The sequence below is a fragment of the Chanos chanos genome, chromosome 8 (genome assembly GCF_902362185.1).
Source record: "Chanos chanos chromosome 8, fChaCha1.1, whole genome shotgun sequence".
Taxonomy (NCBI): Eukaryota; Metazoa; Chordata; class Actinopteri; order Gonorynchiformes; family Chanidae; genus Chanos; species Chanos chanos.
In genome coordinates, this window is record NC_044502.1 from 12,845,080 (window position 1) to 12,864,133 (window position 19,054).

The window sequence follows — 19,054 nt, forward strand, 5'->3', positions numbered from 1 at the left end:
CTATGTCTCATGTGAGCCATTAATAACGGAGGAGGATAACCAACCAACTTTGAGCAAGGACTGCACAGAAGTTGTAATTAAAGGGAAGTGAGAGACAAAAAACATTCAATTCAAAACAAGGATGCAGCGATTGAAACAGAGTGAGAACCATCGTCTGGTGACAACAGCATGCCAATAAAGTTTGCCATTCAAATTCCTAGTTCTTGTTTTCGTTTTTCAGTGGACATTTTTAGGAACGGTGAGATATTTCAAACAGAAAAAAATCTGCCACGTCAGTACTAACGACCTGACATGACAACAGGTCAAGTTCAGCCCTGAAGATTTCCCCTGGTAGCTAACAACCCGAGCTCAACATATTGGCTGCATGTTTTGGAACTTCAAGCGGAAGACAGTTGCGAAGCAAAAACAGTTGTCAGCAGGTGGAAAGCTAACATTCGTTTCCTTTTCGATTTCGAGTCTTTAAGATGGAGAGCAAATATAATCTTAAGAGTCCAGGTATGTATAAACATCCTTTTGTACCTTTATTCCACGGTACATTAGACAATGTAATAAAAAGCGGTGTCTTGTATCTAAAATCTTTGTCTTGCTCGCTAGTTAGCTTGTTAGCTACGTAGCTAGCTCAAGCTGCCCAACTGAATTGTACTGACATACTGGTCACACTTTCTCTTTTTGAACATATTGATAACAACATTTTTCAACTATATTTCAGTTAACAGTTGTGAATCTGTCTTGATTCTTCGGTTTACCCAAATTTGGCGACCATTTCCTGAACCTGCAGCTGTTAGCAGTAGCGATAGCAAGTTTTAGTTAGCTTCATGGAGAGCTTATTTTACAATGACAGGTTAAGTATTTAAATTGATGACTTTGGCGGAAGTTTTATTCTTCAGCTGTATTAATAACACTGTCTCTTAGCCAGCGTTTACACATTCTCTTCACACGAAACTGCAGTTTTAGCTGTATTTGGTTTATAGGCTCAACTAACATACATAGCTAGTGGTGAAAACTATTCTGACAGCTGGACAATCCCAACAGTTGACGTATATGCCTTTTACCTGTAAGCACCAATAAAACCGCACACACTACGTTAAGCACAAATATCTCCAGGTGATTAGAAATAGTGATGTCACGAGCATAATTTGAACAATGAGAAGCTTGAAAGTCAATAACCGATTATAATCAAGACTGCTAAAATGTAAATGTTGCTTCGTTACATGAAGTATTGTACATAATGTGACTTTAGAGGAGCCAGACGTCCCCAGGAAACTGAGGGCTTGTTGTACCGACACGCACTATTTCACACACAGCCCCCCCCCCCATAAAAAAAAAAAGTGGTGTTGATTGGTTGACACTAATCATTCTCAGTGGAATACATTTGGTCTGTTTCACTTCCTGTGCACATGTTGGATTCTCACAGCTCTCTCAAAATAGATCTTATTGGTTATGCTTGGAAAGGCCGGGATGTTGGCTAGTCTGTGCATATTCGAAGGCTTTAGAGTCAGATGTTAGGGAGCATCTTTGCATAACACCCTTCCTACACAGCATAGTGTAAACCCTTTTGTTACAAATGCAAATGTTACCACAGCCAGACTGCAAACAGGTCTCTCTGTTTGGATGTTGGTTTTTACTCCTGTCCAAGTACATTTTCTCCTTTTCTTTTCCACGGGAGACGTGGGCCTCTTGCCATTTGCATGATCATTGGCTCACATGCCTGTATTTTATTTATAGTAAATTGTATCTGCAGCCTTACAGGGACACATGTTCTTTCTTTTGGCTAAGAACACCAGCAGTTTTGAATATCTTTTTTTTCCTTTGCTGCTTCATGTTTGAATTGATAAAACAGACTAAGTCAGCTTCCTGAAATTCAGAGGAAACCCCTCTGAGAAGCTCTATTAAACCTATACCATGAGTTTTCACCTATGGCTTGTGGTCAGATTTATAATGAAGAGAGTAAGGAGATCACCAAAAGAAACCATGCATCTCTACTAGGGTGTGTTCGATCGTTCGGGTTCATTTATTAGGTAGCCTATTTTAGCCAAATATGAACCTCAGAAAGCTTAGAGCCACGGGAAAGATCACCGGACTGTCCTGTTGCCCTGCTAGAGAGTTGTAGTGTCTTGTAAACCACGTTGTTGTTTTTTTTACATAACCACGCCTCACAACTAGCACATACCCCGAACTGTCTCCATGCAATACTAAAATGTGTTGCATAAGCCGATTCTGTGTATTGCGTTGTAATCCGCTTCCTCCTGGTCACTGACTGAAACCCAGGGCACAGCTAGAGTCTGGGGGCCCGTCCGGGAGCAGAGGGATTTCTTGTCACTTTGACTCATCGTTGTTCTGAGGAAGAATAAGATGAAGGGGGTGGGGGAGGGGGTCTACAAATATAATCAAGGGTGTCTTTGTCAGACTATATCCCGGCATTTTGGAGAACAGTGTCACAAAAGGAGGGGGAGTGGACAATTGCTCTGATGCCTCCCAATGTAACTCAAAGAGACTGCACTTGTCCCTTCCTGTTTGGTGAGACTTGTAGGTATTTTTTTGTTTTTGTTTATTTTTAGCAGGAAAAAATGACTGTTTAACTCACGGACATACGTATATGTTTCACTGCTTCCTTTATACTTTATACTTGTCAAAAGTAAAAAAACACTATTTATGGACGTGTCAAATATTTTATGCTACCTGATATCATATTTTGGCTATAGTCCACCTAACAGGCTTTATTCTACCAGAAAATGTGTTAAAAAACCATATAGGTATCAAGGCTCCTGACCTTGGGATGGTAGTGCTTTGGATAAGTTCCTAGGCTAATTGTAGACCTGTATGAAGTTGACTCTGATCCAAAGCAGGAGGATCACCACGTGCAATTAACTTAGTGCAGTTATGTTTGTGTTTGGGGCAAATGATTCAAACGATATTTACGTAATCAGTTGCAGTAACCTTGCGGCAGCGAAACGGTTCAACACAGACAAGTCATGCGGTAGCAGACATAAACAGGGACCGTCACTAACCTCAGTCAGCCCACACTGCTTTTACTGAGGAAGAGGGAGGGCTGGTGTTTCTACTGGAGGAATCTCTCTGTTCTTTGAGCTTGTCCCCTCTAAACACGGAAAGATGGATGCACCAGCCATGATCCACGACCAAACCGATTTGACCGCCCACACACTCAAAAGTAAAATAAACTCCTCAGGGTTTTTTTTTTTTTTCGTTTTTTTGCTTCCTTCCTCCATGACAACTGAGCCAGAACATTTAAGAGCTGGCTTCTATTTCAAATGGAGCCAGCCTTTAATCCCTCCACCAGATGAATTTGACTGAAGAACATGGTTTGTGGGGTTGTGTTCAGCTGTGCTAGGATCCAGAGGTTAGATCTGTCTCTGGCCAGTGCTTGCATGGTTGTAACCACAGTGCGACTTGAAAAAACTTCACATTCAGAGCTGTTTGTAATTCCACAAGCTTTTTTCCTCACAGTCAACCTGTTGTTTTGCTAATGTGTCGGCTTACACAAATCGCACCGCATGGCCTGTCAAGCCCCTTTAAGTTTTTCTGCATTACTATACAGCTGCAAAGTTATGGCACATATCAAAATGTATTTTTAATATGTGAAAGTGCTGTTTTGACACTTGTTTGTGTCAAGAGTTATATAATTTCCACTTTGGGAGTGAAAAAAAATAAGCATGTGTCTTGGGTTAAGAAGAATTTTATGTAAACAAAAACGTACCAGTGGATGTTGAGCGTCCAGCCTTTTCCTTTGGTGTTACAGTCATAACAAAGTGAATTTCTCATGGCAACATAGCAGACTGTACTTTTTGCTTAATGATTCATCACCTATGCAGGGCTTCTAAGGGAATTTCAAAAGGTTTTTTTTTTTTTTCCCTCCCCCCATGTGAAACCCCAACGGAAAACCTTAGAAAACCCTTAGAACATTTGTTGAAGGGGTCTGTAATCAGCATACCGTTAGAGCTTTCTCCAAAAGATGAGGGGCTTCAAGGCCTCTCCTGCTACTGAAATCCCAGATCCGCAGATTCTACCAGTTCACATCCCATGGTGAATGTATTAGATTTGGCTTTGCAGGTGCACACAGACAGAGGTCTGGTTGGCATGGCGACCATAACATGGTAGGTTATCTCAGTTTGCGGTGCTTTCTCTCACCGAGGATCCATCTTCTCTGATAGAAACCCAGTGGTCAAAGCCCAGACGGACCCCTCGCTCTCATTACCTTGTCTAGATGGTAGCACACCAGCCTCAACAGGTGTCTGTTAGAATCTTCCCTGCTTCTCTGCAGTGTCTCACAGACCTATACACGACTGTGTGAGCGGGTATGTGTGGGTCCTTCGAGAGAGAGATAGAGAGAGAGCTAAGCTTTGCTGGGAAAAAAAACAGGGAAGCATAGGCTGTAACACAACCGCAGGGCATGAAAATGTCTTATCCCATTGTGGTTCCCACTGCTTGAATTTTTGCCAAAGAAACACGAAGCACAACACCACATAAAGTTCACACTGCAGGGAGGGTATGTCGACGCGTGTTCCCTTTCGTTTCCCTGGTTGGACGACGTGTGAACGCCCTCAACTGCTGTTTCAAGGGAAAAGGACAAAGGCCGGACCTGTAGGCTCCTAACATGGTCTTCTGGGAGTGCTGTGGCGTAGTCTGGACTGGATGAACTTTCACAGTCTGTCAGGGGCCTCGTCTTCCCCACTGCTGCAGATGCGAGAGACAAATGTGACAGCGTACAAGACAACAAAGGCCTTGGTTCCAACACTGGAAGAGAAACCCCCACAGAGACACTCACGTTTACATTCATATACAAATAGAACGATTTTGCTCAGTAGTTTATTCCTGCCAAGGTTTTCAACTCCTCCTCAGGGTCAGTACAAAGCATGTTAGCCGAAATCGATCTCTTTTTTTTTTTTTTTTCTGAGGATACAAGCTACAGATCCATAGGCCCTATGGACTGGTCATCTCTCCTGACCCTCACAGTTCGCATACAGAGCACTACAACACAAATGTGCTTTATATAGTGCCCATAACGTTCTGCTTTCCTGCTATATTTACATTTATTTACACTGTTCATTTTTTTTTTTTTTTTTTGCCCTCACAGAACCAAAAAAAAAAAAAAAAACCCATAACATTTAACATAAAATATAACATAAAATAAAAGCATGATCATTTGGTTGGTTCCTTAAAAAAAATTGTTGTTGAAACAAACATTCTTGCATTTCACCTCAGAAAGCCTTTCCATTTTGGGCTATGAAATATTCAAAATAGTGACAAAGTACCTCAGACTGACCTTGCTAAATTCAACAGAAATGGATTTGCATTTCAATGTAACGCAGTGTAACATTGTGATTAGCTCCAACAGTTACGTAAACTTTATTCTGATTCATCTGTTTCCCGTTCTACTTTTATTCCAATGTAGGACTTGCCACATGCTTTTCCAGCTTTGTTGTGTGGCAGCTTTCTCTTTCTGGAAGCTTAACTCTTCTAAATCATCTATATTTAACCCGTCACGCAAGCTGTTCCAAAAATATTTGGATAGATGGTTTGTTTTTTTTTTTCTGTTGATGATAATCTGGGCATATCGCTGTATTATAAAGACAGAGAGACCCTGTTGCCAAATGGGCATTTCCAGCTATTGACAATGTCTGATCCCTACAGCCAACATTACAACACAAAGAATAAACATTTAAAGCATCGGTGTGAATTCCACATCCCTTCCTTCCATCCGGATAAGAAACAACACATTTTTGAGACTTTGTGTTTTACTTTTTCCCTTTTGACGGAGTGATTGCTTCATTGCCTCTGTCAGGCAGTAATGCGTTCTCTGAAAAGGATTGGAGGGCTTGGAAGAGAACGTCTCTCAAATCGTTCCCGATTCCTGTCAAGTGAAGATAAAACATGGAATAAAGTCTGACTTTTTTTTCTTGCATAAAAGTGAAGACTTGTCATTTTTGGTCGATGTCAATATTCTGAGTTGTCTTTTTTTATTCTTCTGACAGTTTTATTGACCTCATCACTGGACGTCTCACTGGCCACAGACCCTTTGCATTAACATCTTATCTGATCAGTTGAAACGGCTGACAGTTTAATTATAGGTGAGACTTATGACTGAAATGTGGTTATTAGTATACGTCTTTCATTATTCTCTTAACGTTTGCCTCGACTTGTCTCGACTTGATTCTCGTCCAACCCGCAGACTGTCGCTAATTAATCTTGAATTCATTTTCAAATCTCAAGATGTGAAACATAGTCCCATAATAATTATCTGTTTATGACCGTCCGCACTTGCGGCATTGTCCCCACTCCGTGCTAACAGCCCATCACTGTGGCTTCTGTGCTGAATAATGAGTGGGATGATTGGTAATGAGGACTGCTGTAGTGTTAAGGCCTGTGCCCTTACAGTGACCCAGTGTCCTCTGGGGTTCTGATGCCTTTGAGGAGTCCGAGTACAGCATTGGGTGGACTCTCTTCTCTCTCTTCTCTCTCTCTCTCTCTCTAGCTGATTTCACAGGCTCTGACATCCCCTCCCTCTGTACTCTTCCTTCAATTACTGATTTTCACTTCATCGTAATATGTGGCCGGAGGCCAGGTCTGAGGAACACGTGCCCTGGGAAGCTCGTGTATTGTTGACCCCATCCTCCTTTTTCTTATCCTCCGTCCCGCTCCCCTGTGGACACGGGATTCTCTCTCTCTCTCTCTCTCTCTGTCTTTTTCTCTCTGTCCTGGGGCTTCATCTCTCGCGCGCTGCATCCGTTTAAATTCAAATGGATTCCAAAAGCAATTTCATTGGCGAAAAAAAAAAACAAGTTTGTTCCACTTTCCACTTTTGCAATTATTTTCCAATTTCAGGTAAAAAGGCTCGGTTACAATAAGCTCACCACAAAAGATCATTTTGACACGGTGCCTACAACTTTTCTTTGCCACTTGACTGCCAAGAGGGCTTATTGGCCAGTGAAAGAAGCTTTCTAATTTATTTCTCGGCTGATAACGGTTGTTCGGTAAATGCTGTGAGGAGATGTGAATTGAGTTGAGTGAGACACAGTTGGAGACCCTCCTCTTTCCATAATGCAGTTGTGGTAATCAGAGTCTGCGTTCATCCCACAATGTTTCCTTTGACATGAACTGTAGCTCAAAACTGTTCAGCAGGAGAACAGTTACGGAACAGCCGAGTCCTGTCGGACAGTCTTGACTTTTTTTCTGAGGTTATTGAGCTAAGTGAAAAAATCCTGTTTTGTGGAATAGTCCTCATGCTAGTAAATAATAATGTTAAACCTTATGGTGGAAGGGGAATGGTAGAGAGCTGTTCTGACAAAATGAAGATCACCGAAAATGATCCCTTATAAGGAACAAAGTATGGGACCATTTAGAAAAAAAACATCATTAGACACGATTGAATCACGCACTTAATGTAGTTTACTGTAGTAATGAACTGAAGGCAGCAGTTATGTCAGAGATATATCCCACTCTATATAATGAATTATTGTGTAGTATTTTAATACTGTTCATGCATTTGGCCTGTTGGCTAATCTAAATAACATAGCACATGTAATGATGTTTTTCATCGTCACAAATACCAATTTAGAAATTCAGTCTGAAGTTCTTTTGCCGTGTGGACAATAATAGACTTTGAACTTGAGCTGGAAATACATGGCATGCTTAATTGAAAGTTTTCTTGGCTGATTCTGCCCGTTGGCTATGGCGTTTGATGTTCTAAGTCAAGTCGGCAGATGCATCCTGCTACAGTATGAAGCTTCAAGGACCTTTGGTTGATATCAATAAACGTCACACAGACAGATTCACACGTACGGGCAGAGGAGAGCAACTGGTGATAACTTCACTGCATCGATGAGAAATGAAAAGCCATGTAAGTAAGGGATGATGTAAAACAAGCAAATGGCGATAAGCTTTAATCAATGCGATCTGTGCGGGGCCGTTCCATCGTGGCGTTTGGAACATAGGAATATTTAAAGCCCGTATTAAATGGAATTGTAGGGTCAGGACCTCTCTGTCTCTCTCTATCCCTTCCTACAGAAAGCCCCGTATAAGATCCTTTAGTCGCTCTTCACCCAGATTAAAACCGCGCGCACTAATGTACATTGATGGTCAAGTCAAAGGTTCAACCCTAAGCAGATGTTCCTTGCATTTGAGAGTAGGTTCGTACAGCGCGTATTTAACACAGCTATGGGTTGTGATTAACCTCGCTATCTGAAGAGAAGTTGTTTACGTCATTTTTGCAGCGAACCCTAATTAACAACGTTCCAGCGGCACTGGCTGACTGACTCCGGCGTAAAGCGCTGATGGACTAGGCTCAGTGCCTCGGGACAAGATGTGGGCGGCACATTTCGGCTTTCGTCAGTTTTCCAAGGGGGAAAAAAAAAAGAACGTCTTGGAGTCACGAGCTGTGCCATTGTGTAGCGTTGTCATCAACAGTCACGCTGTCTCGTTCAGTTTTATGAGAATGTACCGTTCCAACGCAGTTATTTTTTTCTTTCTTTTTTTTTGTTATTTTTGTTTTTGTTATTGTTTTTTTCCCGTGGTATTTGTTTGTGCTTCCTTTTTCAAGACGTTCAGAAGAATTTAGTTTCTGTCAAAACATATCCATCAATTGTTACGTTAACGAAGCAAAGGGATAACACGGTGAAAAAATAGCGCTGTATCTCAAAATCTTTTCTCTCTGAAAGTCTCAAACGTTTGATCGGTTTGAAATTGCACGAACTCCAACTTAGCCCTTGCTTAGCCCTAACCACCAAAACTCCAGCAAAGCTAAAGATACTCACAGAGCTTAAAAAATAGTGGCAGGCGAGTAAATATGAGTTGTTAGCGCTGTTTTGCCCGTCGTGGCACGTGTTGTTATGTCTTTCCGCCCCATCCGCTGTCTGCCTGTGTTAGCGTTGCCTCACTGACTATAATTCTTATGCTGTTGTTTCAGTCTCGAATCAAACATCAAGGCCCTCTCGCCAGATAAGGTCAGACAAGATGGAAAAAAAAAAATCTGTTCTCGGCAGAGTCGGAGGTGAACCACGCTCTTCTTTAAAGCTTGGTGTCTGCCCTAAGGGGCACTAACGCTGTTTTTGTTTTTGTTTGTTTTCTCTTCTCTCTTTCTTTTGGATGATAGCGGTGAAGAGGTTAATGAAGGAAGCGGCAGAACTACGCGACCCCACTGAGCACTACCATGCCCAACCACTAGAGGTGAGCATCACCTAAAATCACTTTAAATGTGCCTGGACTAATGATGGACGATTCGGGGTCCTGTGGTACAAAAGGTCTGCTGGCCTTCGGCCTTACCAACAGCTGTTTCTCTGATTGTTTTAGGAGGGCATACGCCTGTTTCCTGAATAGAAATTATCTTTTAATGTCAAACTGATGGAAAAAAAACTGCAGGCCCTGATTGAAGCTAATCTCAGTCTAGACCTATGTTTTTCAGCTCCAGTTCTGGGGACACATTGAACAGCACAATACAACACAGGCTTGTCTTGTATTAAGACATTCAGCCAGTGAGAGCCATGCTGCACCCCCCCCCCCCCCCCCCCCCCCCCCACCCAGTGGAGTCCACTGTGTTGGCGCTAGGCGAGAGTGATAATGTGTTGTCAAGCAGGTTTTCTGAAGACTAGTTTGAGGCGTAGCCCAGCCCCTGCGTGTTACAGTCAAAGAGGGAGATCTTCAGAAAGGCACAGGTTTCCAGATAGGCTCTGACATGTCTATTTCTGATGGTTTTCGGTCCCCAGGATAACCTCTTTGAGTGGCACTTCACTGTCCGCGGGCCCCCTGACTCCGACTTTGACGGCGGCGTCTACCACGGAAGGATCGTCCTGCCCCCAGAGTACCCCATGAAACCTCCCAGCATCATTCTCCTCACAGTAAGACATGACAATACCCCCCCCTCACCCCCTTACCCCTCCCCCTACGGCCCAGCCCACCCCCTCTCTCTGTCAGTCAGCGGGAGAAACACAGTGGATGAGAGTTACTAGACATTTCTACCCAGTGATCAAAGGGTCACCTTCAGACAGTCTGATTCAATGTTACATCTGAGCTTTTCTCAGTTTGATCACATGGAATATGCAATGTCAGACAAAACCCACTTTTGACACAGCACTGGCTACGTACTTGACTTTCGTAATTAGCAATTTTGTAATATTCAGATGAAATTGTTTGTTTATGACTGGTTTGAGAACTTCTTCACATTATGCAGCGAATGTTATCTTGATATTGTGATTACTAAGTGTGTGTGTGTGTGTGTAATTTGCAAATACAAAGCATTTTTTATTTATTTTCCCTCTCTCTTTTCTTCTCACTGTGACAGAGTTTGCTTTTGTCTCTTAGGATATGTCATGCCTTTCTTCTGTTTCCCTTCTTCTGGTTGACTTGATGTTCACAGATCAGTATTTGTTTTCACTGTCAGTCTGTCTCATCTCTTTTCTTTACTCTTTGTTTTAAGCTCTCTGTTCTTTCACTGTTCTTTGCTTCCTTGTTTGGTCGTGTTGCCTTGATTGGAATAAGTTCTGAGCACTCTGTCGGGCCAAAAGTAAGATTTATGAGATTCATGAAGAATTCTCTCCTTTCAACTCTCTCTCTCTCTCTTTCTCTTTCTCTCTCTCTGTCTCTCTCTCTCTCTCTCTCTCTCTCTCTCTCTCTGTCTCTCTCTCTCTCTCTCTCTCTCTCTGTCTCTCAGCCTAATGGACGGTTTGAAGTTGGAAAGAAGATCTGTCTAAGCATCTCTGGCCATCACCCTGAGACCTGGCAGCCGTCCTGGAGCAGTGGGTACCAACAGTTCAAAAACACACAGTCAGAAGACACACGTTAAGACACTCACACTCACACTGCCACACACAAACACACTCGTGAGCCCAAGCTCAATCACTCACCCTCTTACTTACTCACGCTCACACTCACACTCACACACACACACACACACACACACACACACGAACATGCGTTAGCTCCCATACTAAACATAGCATCACTTCTCTCTGCCTAACGGGGACAAGAATTAGCAAATGAGAGATTAAGGGGTTCGTTTGAATATAAATGAAGACAGTATGCTAATGTTTTTTCGCATAGGCAGTTTTTTTTTTGCCTCCTAAAAAAATTCTGTTGGTGTTTTCTCCATCTCTTAATTGAAAAAATTGAGAAAGTTTGCCATGTGAAAAATAGACTTCACAGCAGTTTGACCAACAGAGACTTATCTGGAAAATTAGGAAAAATTGGACACATATTTGGTCTGCTTCCAAAGTCTCTCTTGAATGTGAAATGCAGCCTTCTCCAGCCTTCATGGCTAGACTTTTTTTACTCATTCTCCTAGTTTTTCATTTATGATATCTCCAATTAATCTGTCCTGTCTCAGAGCAGAACAGCTCACGGAACACGCCCAGGGACTGGATCCAAGTGAATTTGTTCTCAGTATTTTGGCTTTAGTAGACCTTTCGTTTTTTCCTTGTTTTTTTTTTTTCGAGGTGTCACGTCTGACTGGCGTGTGGAGGATTTTTTTTTTTAGGATAGATGTTCAAGCATGACGTTGAATCATGTTGGTAAACAAATATCCACCTAAACTCTTTTGACCGCATATTGTCGCGAAGGCGCACATTATTCCCGTGGATTTTAACGGCATTAGTTGGGGCTCTCTCTCTCTCTCTCTCTCTCTCTCTCTCTCTCTCTCTCTCTCTTTCTCTTTCTCTCTCCATCTGTTATCTCTTTTTAAGACCAGACTTACCGCAGCAGTTATGCACATTTAAAAAAATTTGCCTCATCTCTTTTTCCCCCCTGTTCACAAACAGAAATACAAAAGCTAAAAATCCGTTGTAATTGTACGTTAACATTTTACCGGAAATATTCGTGTGCGCTTTACCAGCCCCACAGAGTTTCTAGCCTGTTTGTGGTTTTGCCGTAATATCTGTGCTCACTCTAGTATTTATTGAGTGATGCACCCGGGTCCATGTGCACAGTCGGTTTAATAATCTGCAGTGAGTGAGTTTGATGACCACAGGTGACCTGGCGTCTCCCTCGTTCCCTCACTACAGTGGCATATTGTTCGAGGTGTTCTGCGTCAGCTGGGGATTTCAATAGAGAGAGAGAGAGAGGATCTCCTCTCAGATATGCAGGGGCAAATCCTAGCTTATGCTCTCAAAACAAAGCATTACTCCTGGTTACGTAACCGCGCGGATACTCGGCTCAACAGAACGCGCCGCATCTCGCGTGTGCCACATCCGTCCCTTTTTGCTAGTGCGACGTGACATGAGCCGAGAGGGGTTTCTCTCTCTGTTTCTCTCTCTCTCTTTCTCTCACTCACTCTCTCTCATCTTTTTTTTTCATTTCTTTCTGTGTTGTTTATTTCTCTTTCAGTAAGGACGGCGCTAATAGCTATAATCGGATTCATGCCGACCAAAGGAGAGGGAGCGATAGGATCTCTTGATTACACCCCTGAGGAGAGGAGGGCCCTGGCCAAAAAGTAAGATTTAAGTGATTAAAGACTGCTGCTGCTGCCCCCCCCACCCTTGCAAAATCACTCACACTCTCTCACTCTTTCTTTCTCTATTTCTGTCCTCTCTCTCTGTCTTATCCTGTCTCTGTTTTCTCACATTTTCCTCTTTTCTTTTGGAGGAGAGGTGACTTGTTTGAGGAGTGTGTGTACTCCACTGCATATGAATGATCGTCACACACACACACTGACCAAACACTGACCACACACTTTCCATACCAACTCAAGACACGAATGCTATACATAAAAGTCTGGGAGTATTTATCAAACTGAATAACATATTACATGGTGCATTGTAAAGGAAGCCAGCTGATAAATTTTACATGGACCGGAGCTCGGTCAAGCCTCAGTGCATTGTTCGAGGTATGAATTATTAAATTTCATCTATTGCCAACGAGGAATGCGGGTGTTAAGACTTATGGAATAACTCGCGTGACTGACACAAGGTAGAACAAACCGAATTAGAGATGTAGGACAGCTCGTATCGAGTGAAACTCATTATCATATCTGTGAGAACTTATTTAAACTAATTGTCGACGAAGCCGCGGCAGCTACAACTGCTGGGTTCAATGATGAAGTTTAGAGCGGCGTATAATTGACACCAGAGAGGCGCGGAAAGCTCGGTTTCCTAAACAAGATCAACTAAGCATCCCAGCGCCCCAAGGGCTTAAAAAATCATTATCGACACAGAGTGGAGTCTTTGTCTGCCACGTGTGCGGGCTTGCCATCCGAAAAAAAAAAAAAAAAACGAAAAAGGTCGGGAGGAAAGAAAAAGGGATGAGGGATGAACGTTGGACCAAAAAGAACGTTTTCCGATTTCTGGTTCCACCTTATTATCACCCGGGGATGAAGAGGTTTTACAGACTGACGATCTCATTAGCACCTCGAGATTGGATTTGACGGGGAAAGAGGGGCGGGGGGGGGAAATGTTTTACAGCCCCCCCCCCCCCCAAAAAATTTCTGTTCAATAAAATGACACCTCTCTCAATCTCTCGCACGGCTGTGTTTTACACAAAGGCTCCGCTTTTCGTCCACTCTTATCTCCCGCACTTCTGCTGTTGCTAATTGTGTGAGCTGTCACTCAATGTGTCGCTCCTGGCGACTGTTCAGCAGTACACTAGATCCATATTTCTTCCGGTTTTTTTTTTTTTGTTTTTTTATTTCTCTCGTACTCAGAAACATAATGCCAGTTGGAGAAATTTTGACTGTAGGAGAAGAAACCATTCAGTACTTGGTTGGTGTCATTATGTCTCACGCCAGGAAGTCCCGATATGCCACCTCTTACGTCAGCACTATTGAAAATGAATGAGGCGTATTGAACGTGATAGTATACAGTGGTTGCGGAGATAAAAGCACGCTTTTTGACTGTCCAGTGATGTCAACACGATGTCACGTCCAATCCAATTTGATCCAACCCAGAAAGATTAAAAGTGGTGTAAAGGTGATGTGGTTTTGTTCAGGAAGCCACCCGTTGGTGGACAGTTTGGTCTAAACATAACTCTGATGATCTACACTGTAATAGCTGTAGACCTCCAAACCACATGTGTTGTTACCACAGTCAGTGGACAGCCAGTGTCGTTGGCCCAGTTGAACTGATTCTTCTCTCTCACATCATAAAGGAGTATCTCTCTCTGGGTGTGAGGAAGACTGAATCCCTCTGGAGGAGGGTGTTATGAGAGATTGAACCTGGCTTGCATCATAGCAGGTCCCAACCTGGATCATCCCTAAAACTGAGACTTACCATTTTGACTCACCACCTCTCACCGCTCAAAACCTGCCGCGCCTCCTCAGAACTTTCCAGAACCGACACGATTTTATATTAGTCCCTCCCCTGAATTTATTGTTTATCGATGTGTTTTGTTTAAGCCCGGTTCATAAAGGAGGATCAGCGAGGAATGCGGTTTGAGCTGTACATTAAATGAATATATGGGGAGCTTTGTGTGGCTTTCTGGAGCAGCCTCGCTTTATGTGTGGGAAGGGCTTAAATAAAGGGTGTTCTGTTTGTGATGGATGCTGGAAGACTTAAGTGCCTCATTAAAATTGTGTGTGTGTGTGTGTGTGTGTGTGTTTTGTTTGTCTGCTTCTCAGATCTCAAGACTTCAGCTGTGAAGCGTGTGGTTGTTCCATGCGCTCTGCACTGTTGCCCATGTCTCCAGGCAGCGCCTCACGCCCAGAGGACCGCGCGGACAAGGAACGGGCTCAGCAGATCAGCTTTAAGGTATCAGCCCCTCAGAATCTCATGTCTATAAGAACAACAGGAATCGGCTCTCTCCTTCGGACCCCCCCCCCCCCCCCCCCCCCCCCCCCCCAACTTCCCGCGGGACTGAATTTACAGTCTCTTCCTGACCTGCTTACCTCTAATATCCAGAGGCTCTTATAGACTTTGACTTCACCTTCAGTCAGGTGTGTTAATTTAGGACCGGGACGAAACCCTTCAAGAGAGTGACCACAGAGATAGTGGATATGGCCTATGGGGCAGAGATAACGGCGCTCTGGGTTTTTTGGTTTGTTTTTTTTTTTTAAATTGGCTGAAACGTTTTGCGGCGCGGTGGCTACTTCTTTTGAGAGTCTTCGAATGCCCTTCCCTTCGGTTATTAAGCTCCAGTTTTCAAAGTGACCACTAGTGCAGGAATGATGCATGCGTGGCTTGACTCAGCAAGCCCGGTCCCTCCGAGCGTGCCTGCACTGTTGCCATTAGTCATAATCAGATTAAACTGGGAGCGGTTTTATTCTCTTTCTGCTTTTTTCAAAAAGAACTCGCAGCAGGAGAGCAGTATTCCAGGAAATTGTGTTTAGGGCTCCAGCAGCCTTGGTACATTGTTGATGACAGCAGGTTTTTTTCTTTCTTTCTTTCTTTTTTCTGTGTATGTGTGTGTGTGTGTGTATCTTTGCAGGCAGAGTCCAGTTCTTCGGCCAGAGCTAGTGTAAATAATGCAGCGGAGAGCAGTCCTTCAACCGCCCAGCAGAGCGAAGCTTCAACGTCAGGGGGGTCAGACAGTAAGGAGCCAACAGCAACTGAGCAGGTGTGTGAGAATACATCCATCAATATCCACACACACACATGAATTTTCACAAGCTCCTTCCTCACGCTACTGAAGCACATTCACACACAGCAGGGGAACTACCAGTTAATCACTTCTCTGTTGCTGTTAAACAGCATTGTCCATAGCGTCCCATTAAATAGCATTGTCTAGAGAAGAGAGAACCTAGAAAGAGACACCCCACTGCATACAGTCGTTATTATTTCATTAGCACACATCAGATCATCACTCCCAACAGATGCCTGGTGCACTTATTTCCCATTTTTCACTGAAGTGTTGGGGTTTTTTTTTATTTTTTTTTTTTACAAGCTCATTAAATTAAAAAGTTGATTGTGAATTTAGCTTGGCAACAGGGGGTCCTTCAGCCTCGGGGTTGTGGGGGGGGGGGGGATAAAAAGAGCAGAAGAGGCACCGCTGTGATCCTGTGATTCAGTTCTCATCTCCCGTAGTGCTTTATGTAATGGGCGGTACTCTAACTCCCCCCCACCCCCCCGGCCTCCTCCTCCTCCTCCTCCTCCTCCTGCCCCCGACCAACAGCGCAGCTTTTACTACGATCAAGCAGCCCGAACGCGGCTTTTGGGCAGCGAGGGTTCAAACGGTTATGGGCTTTTTCTTTGAAGCCAAGCCAGTGTCATCAGTTTACATGCAGCCCGAAAGACGTTTTCGGGTTCGTATGCGTTAGAGACATAGTGATTATTTTTGGCCTCGTCCCACATACAGTGTAATTGAAGCTTTTTTTTTTTTTTTTTTTTTTTAAATGAAAGAAGAGCTCAGCGCGATTTTAATGACTGCTTTATAAATTTAACAAATCTCCATTTTACGCTTATTTCCATGATGATTTCCCCCCTCCCTCCCAAGCTCATATTGAAACAACTGTGAAAGAAATTAGTCACTATCATCTCCACATTTGTTTGAAAAATGTATATTTTAAACGCCTTTTTTTTTTTCTTGGTGATAACCAGTACTTGGACATGTTTTAATTAGTGAGGCTTCATCGCTCAGAGGGGAAACTGAAGTCGAGTGAGAGTTTGGGTTAAATGGTCGTCAGATCCAACCAAGGGGTCAACCATCTGTCACAACCGCCCCGTCAACCAACCAATCAGTAGACCGGACTGTCCAGAGCTGACCACACAAAAGAGTTATGACGGAGGGGTGTGTGGGTGTGTGAGAGACTGTGTGATTCGATATATGTACTTTGGTGTTTTGGTAGCTGTGCTTGGTTTCCTCAGTGTGTGTGTGTGTGTGTGTGTGTGTGTGTGTGTGTGTGTGCGTGTGTGTGCGTGCGCGCATGCGTGTGTGTTGGTTGTGCCTCCATTCCAACTTTAATTAGAAGAGCGTTTCTACTCTCAGCACTCTCCTATTCCGCCTAAAGGTTAGGCATCACTTCTCTCTCAGAAGAAGTAAAACTAGGGTATCTGCTCTGAAAATACTCCTACTTGGCTTCTCTGGTCAGGAGACATGAGCCAAGCTGTTGATGTGGTGTTTCCTATAGGACCGTATCACGCTCCCAGTTATAGCTCAAGCTCTTGAAGTCGTTCTCGAACTTTCAGGAATATGCAAATACGTTAGAGAGCGCCTGACAGGTCTTTGGAACATGACAGATGTGCTTCCAGGAAGATGCCATGAGGTGTTTGTGATCTCTTTTGGGAATAAGAATGAAAACAACTCCGTGTGTGGGCGGATGTATGTGTTCTCATGTATGCCTTGGCTTATCTTTGTATGTCAGAGACGCCCGTGTGCCTTTTTGTGAGCTTGCGCGCGTTTATTCGTTTTGATGCGTGTTGACGTGTGTTCGTATCTATGTAGTTTACTATGTGACTTCATTCGTGTGTGTGTGTGTGTGTGTGTGTGTGTGTGTGCGCATCTGTGTCGCCGTCACTCTTTTCGTTTCGTTGTATGTGTAGTTATTTACTCCAGTGCCCTCTCTTCTCCAAACCCTACAGGTAGAACAGTCTAGTCCAGCTGCCAGTGAGGCCTCCTCCAGCCCCGCCGCTCCTCCCAGTCGCCCTCTGAGTCCCCGCCAGCGCCGTGCCCAACAGCAGACTCAGCAGCCTCCTCGCCGGGCCGCTTTCCCGGCGTCCCCCGTCGCCGCCGGCGCCGCCCCGAACGCCCCCGCAGACGCCAGTCACACGGGCTCGGCCGTCCTCATCGTGCTGCTGACTCTGGCCCTCGCCGCTCTCATCTTCCGCCGAATCTATCTGACGAACGAGTATCGCTTCCACTACGAGCTTTGATTGACTTTTTTTTTTCTTTTTTTTTTAATTTGTTTGTTTTATTTTAACTTCAAAAACCCCGCCCCCTCCGAGCCACCATCGCCCAATCAGCCTTCCTCTCAGCCCCCAGTTGGACCATTCCCCCTCTTACTTACTCTGGACAGGTTTGCCTTAACCCTGCCGGCCAAAGAAATTATTCCCTATCCAAACATTCTCAGAAGGAGAGAGAGAGAGAGAAGATTTCAGTGGTTATTGGGGGATTTGACATCTAATAAAGAGGGTTTGGTCTACCATATAGGCACACAAGCATTCCTGTGGAGGCTGAAGATAAGACGGTGCGGAGAGGGGCGGTTTTAACGTGTAACTGAATGTGTTTAAAAGTACTGCATTCTACTGAAGTTCTGGCTCCTGTCCAACCCAGGGGACAAGGGCTTTTGCTTCATAATCTTTTTATCTGAATATCTCTAAATCTTAGACAGCCTGTTTCGCAAATGTTAAAACAAGTGCTCCCTCATAAATAAAAAGCATAGATTATTTGGATTGTATTAGAAAATGAAACAATAAAATATTTAATCTTGAATAATTTAATCTAAAACATCATGAAGCACTTCGGTACAATAGTCACTATTTTCTGTCACATTTTCTGTCACACAAAACCTTGCCACTTGAGTGAAACTTCTGTGACTTCTCCTTCATTGTAAAAAGTTCAAAGAGAAAAAAAAAACAGTTGAAATAAAGAGAGAATATTTTCACCTTGATGCTTTAATATCATCAGCAAATGAGAGGTGTTGTATTTCTTGTTTTACTTGAAAGTCAAAAGGGAGAAAATCTCTACGGAGTCTCAACAGCCAAAAAACAGTGTGTCTGGGGAGAGAGATGTGGGTACTTACAGCTCTTCTTGCACCGTTTAATTTGGATTCCCTTAAACCTTCATATTGTTGTGTCCATGGTGAAACAAACTGGTATGCAACATTCACATGTTGTTTTCTCACTTGTCAACGGTGGTTTATATGTAATTACTATACACAGGGACAATGCATGTATATGCACAGAACTAAATTCTGTTGAGTTGTGCTTTAGGCAAATCCAGTGTGAAGTGTGACCATTCAAGGTCAAAATGAATGGAAAGGGAATTCCCCAAATACACTGACATTTGACTCTGAGACTTCTCAGAGTACTGGCTGTCTCCAGAATATTCTATGTTCATTAGAGTTTTGCCTGTACAGTTTAAACCAGATACGGTTATTGAATTCATTACTCTCCAGACTCTCTGCAAACTAGTTGAAATGAATAAAATCTTGTAGGAAAAACAGTTCTCCTTCATGTCTTTTTGCACC

The 19,054-nt window shown here is 43.5% G+C and overlaps 1 protein-coding gene across 1 annotated transcript; it reads left to right on the plus strand.

Moving 5' to 3' along the window:
* The first annotated feature begins 249 nt into the window (after positions 1–249).
* ube2j1 (ubiquitin-conjugating enzyme E2, J1) lies at positions 250–18,902 on the plus strand. The gene is made up of 8 exons (XM_030782148.1): positions 250–495; positions 9,107–9,180; positions 9,717–9,848; positions 10,661–10,745; positions 12,328–12,433; positions 14,552–14,681; positions 15,358–15,486; positions 17,448–18,902. Exons 1-8 carry the CDS (start codon positions 465–467, stop codon positions 17,736–17,738), a joined length of 978 nt encoding a protein of 325 aa, XP_030638008.1. The 5' UTR covers positions 250–464; the 3' UTR covers positions 17,739–18,902.
* Positions 18,903–19,054: the final 152 nt, after the last annotated feature.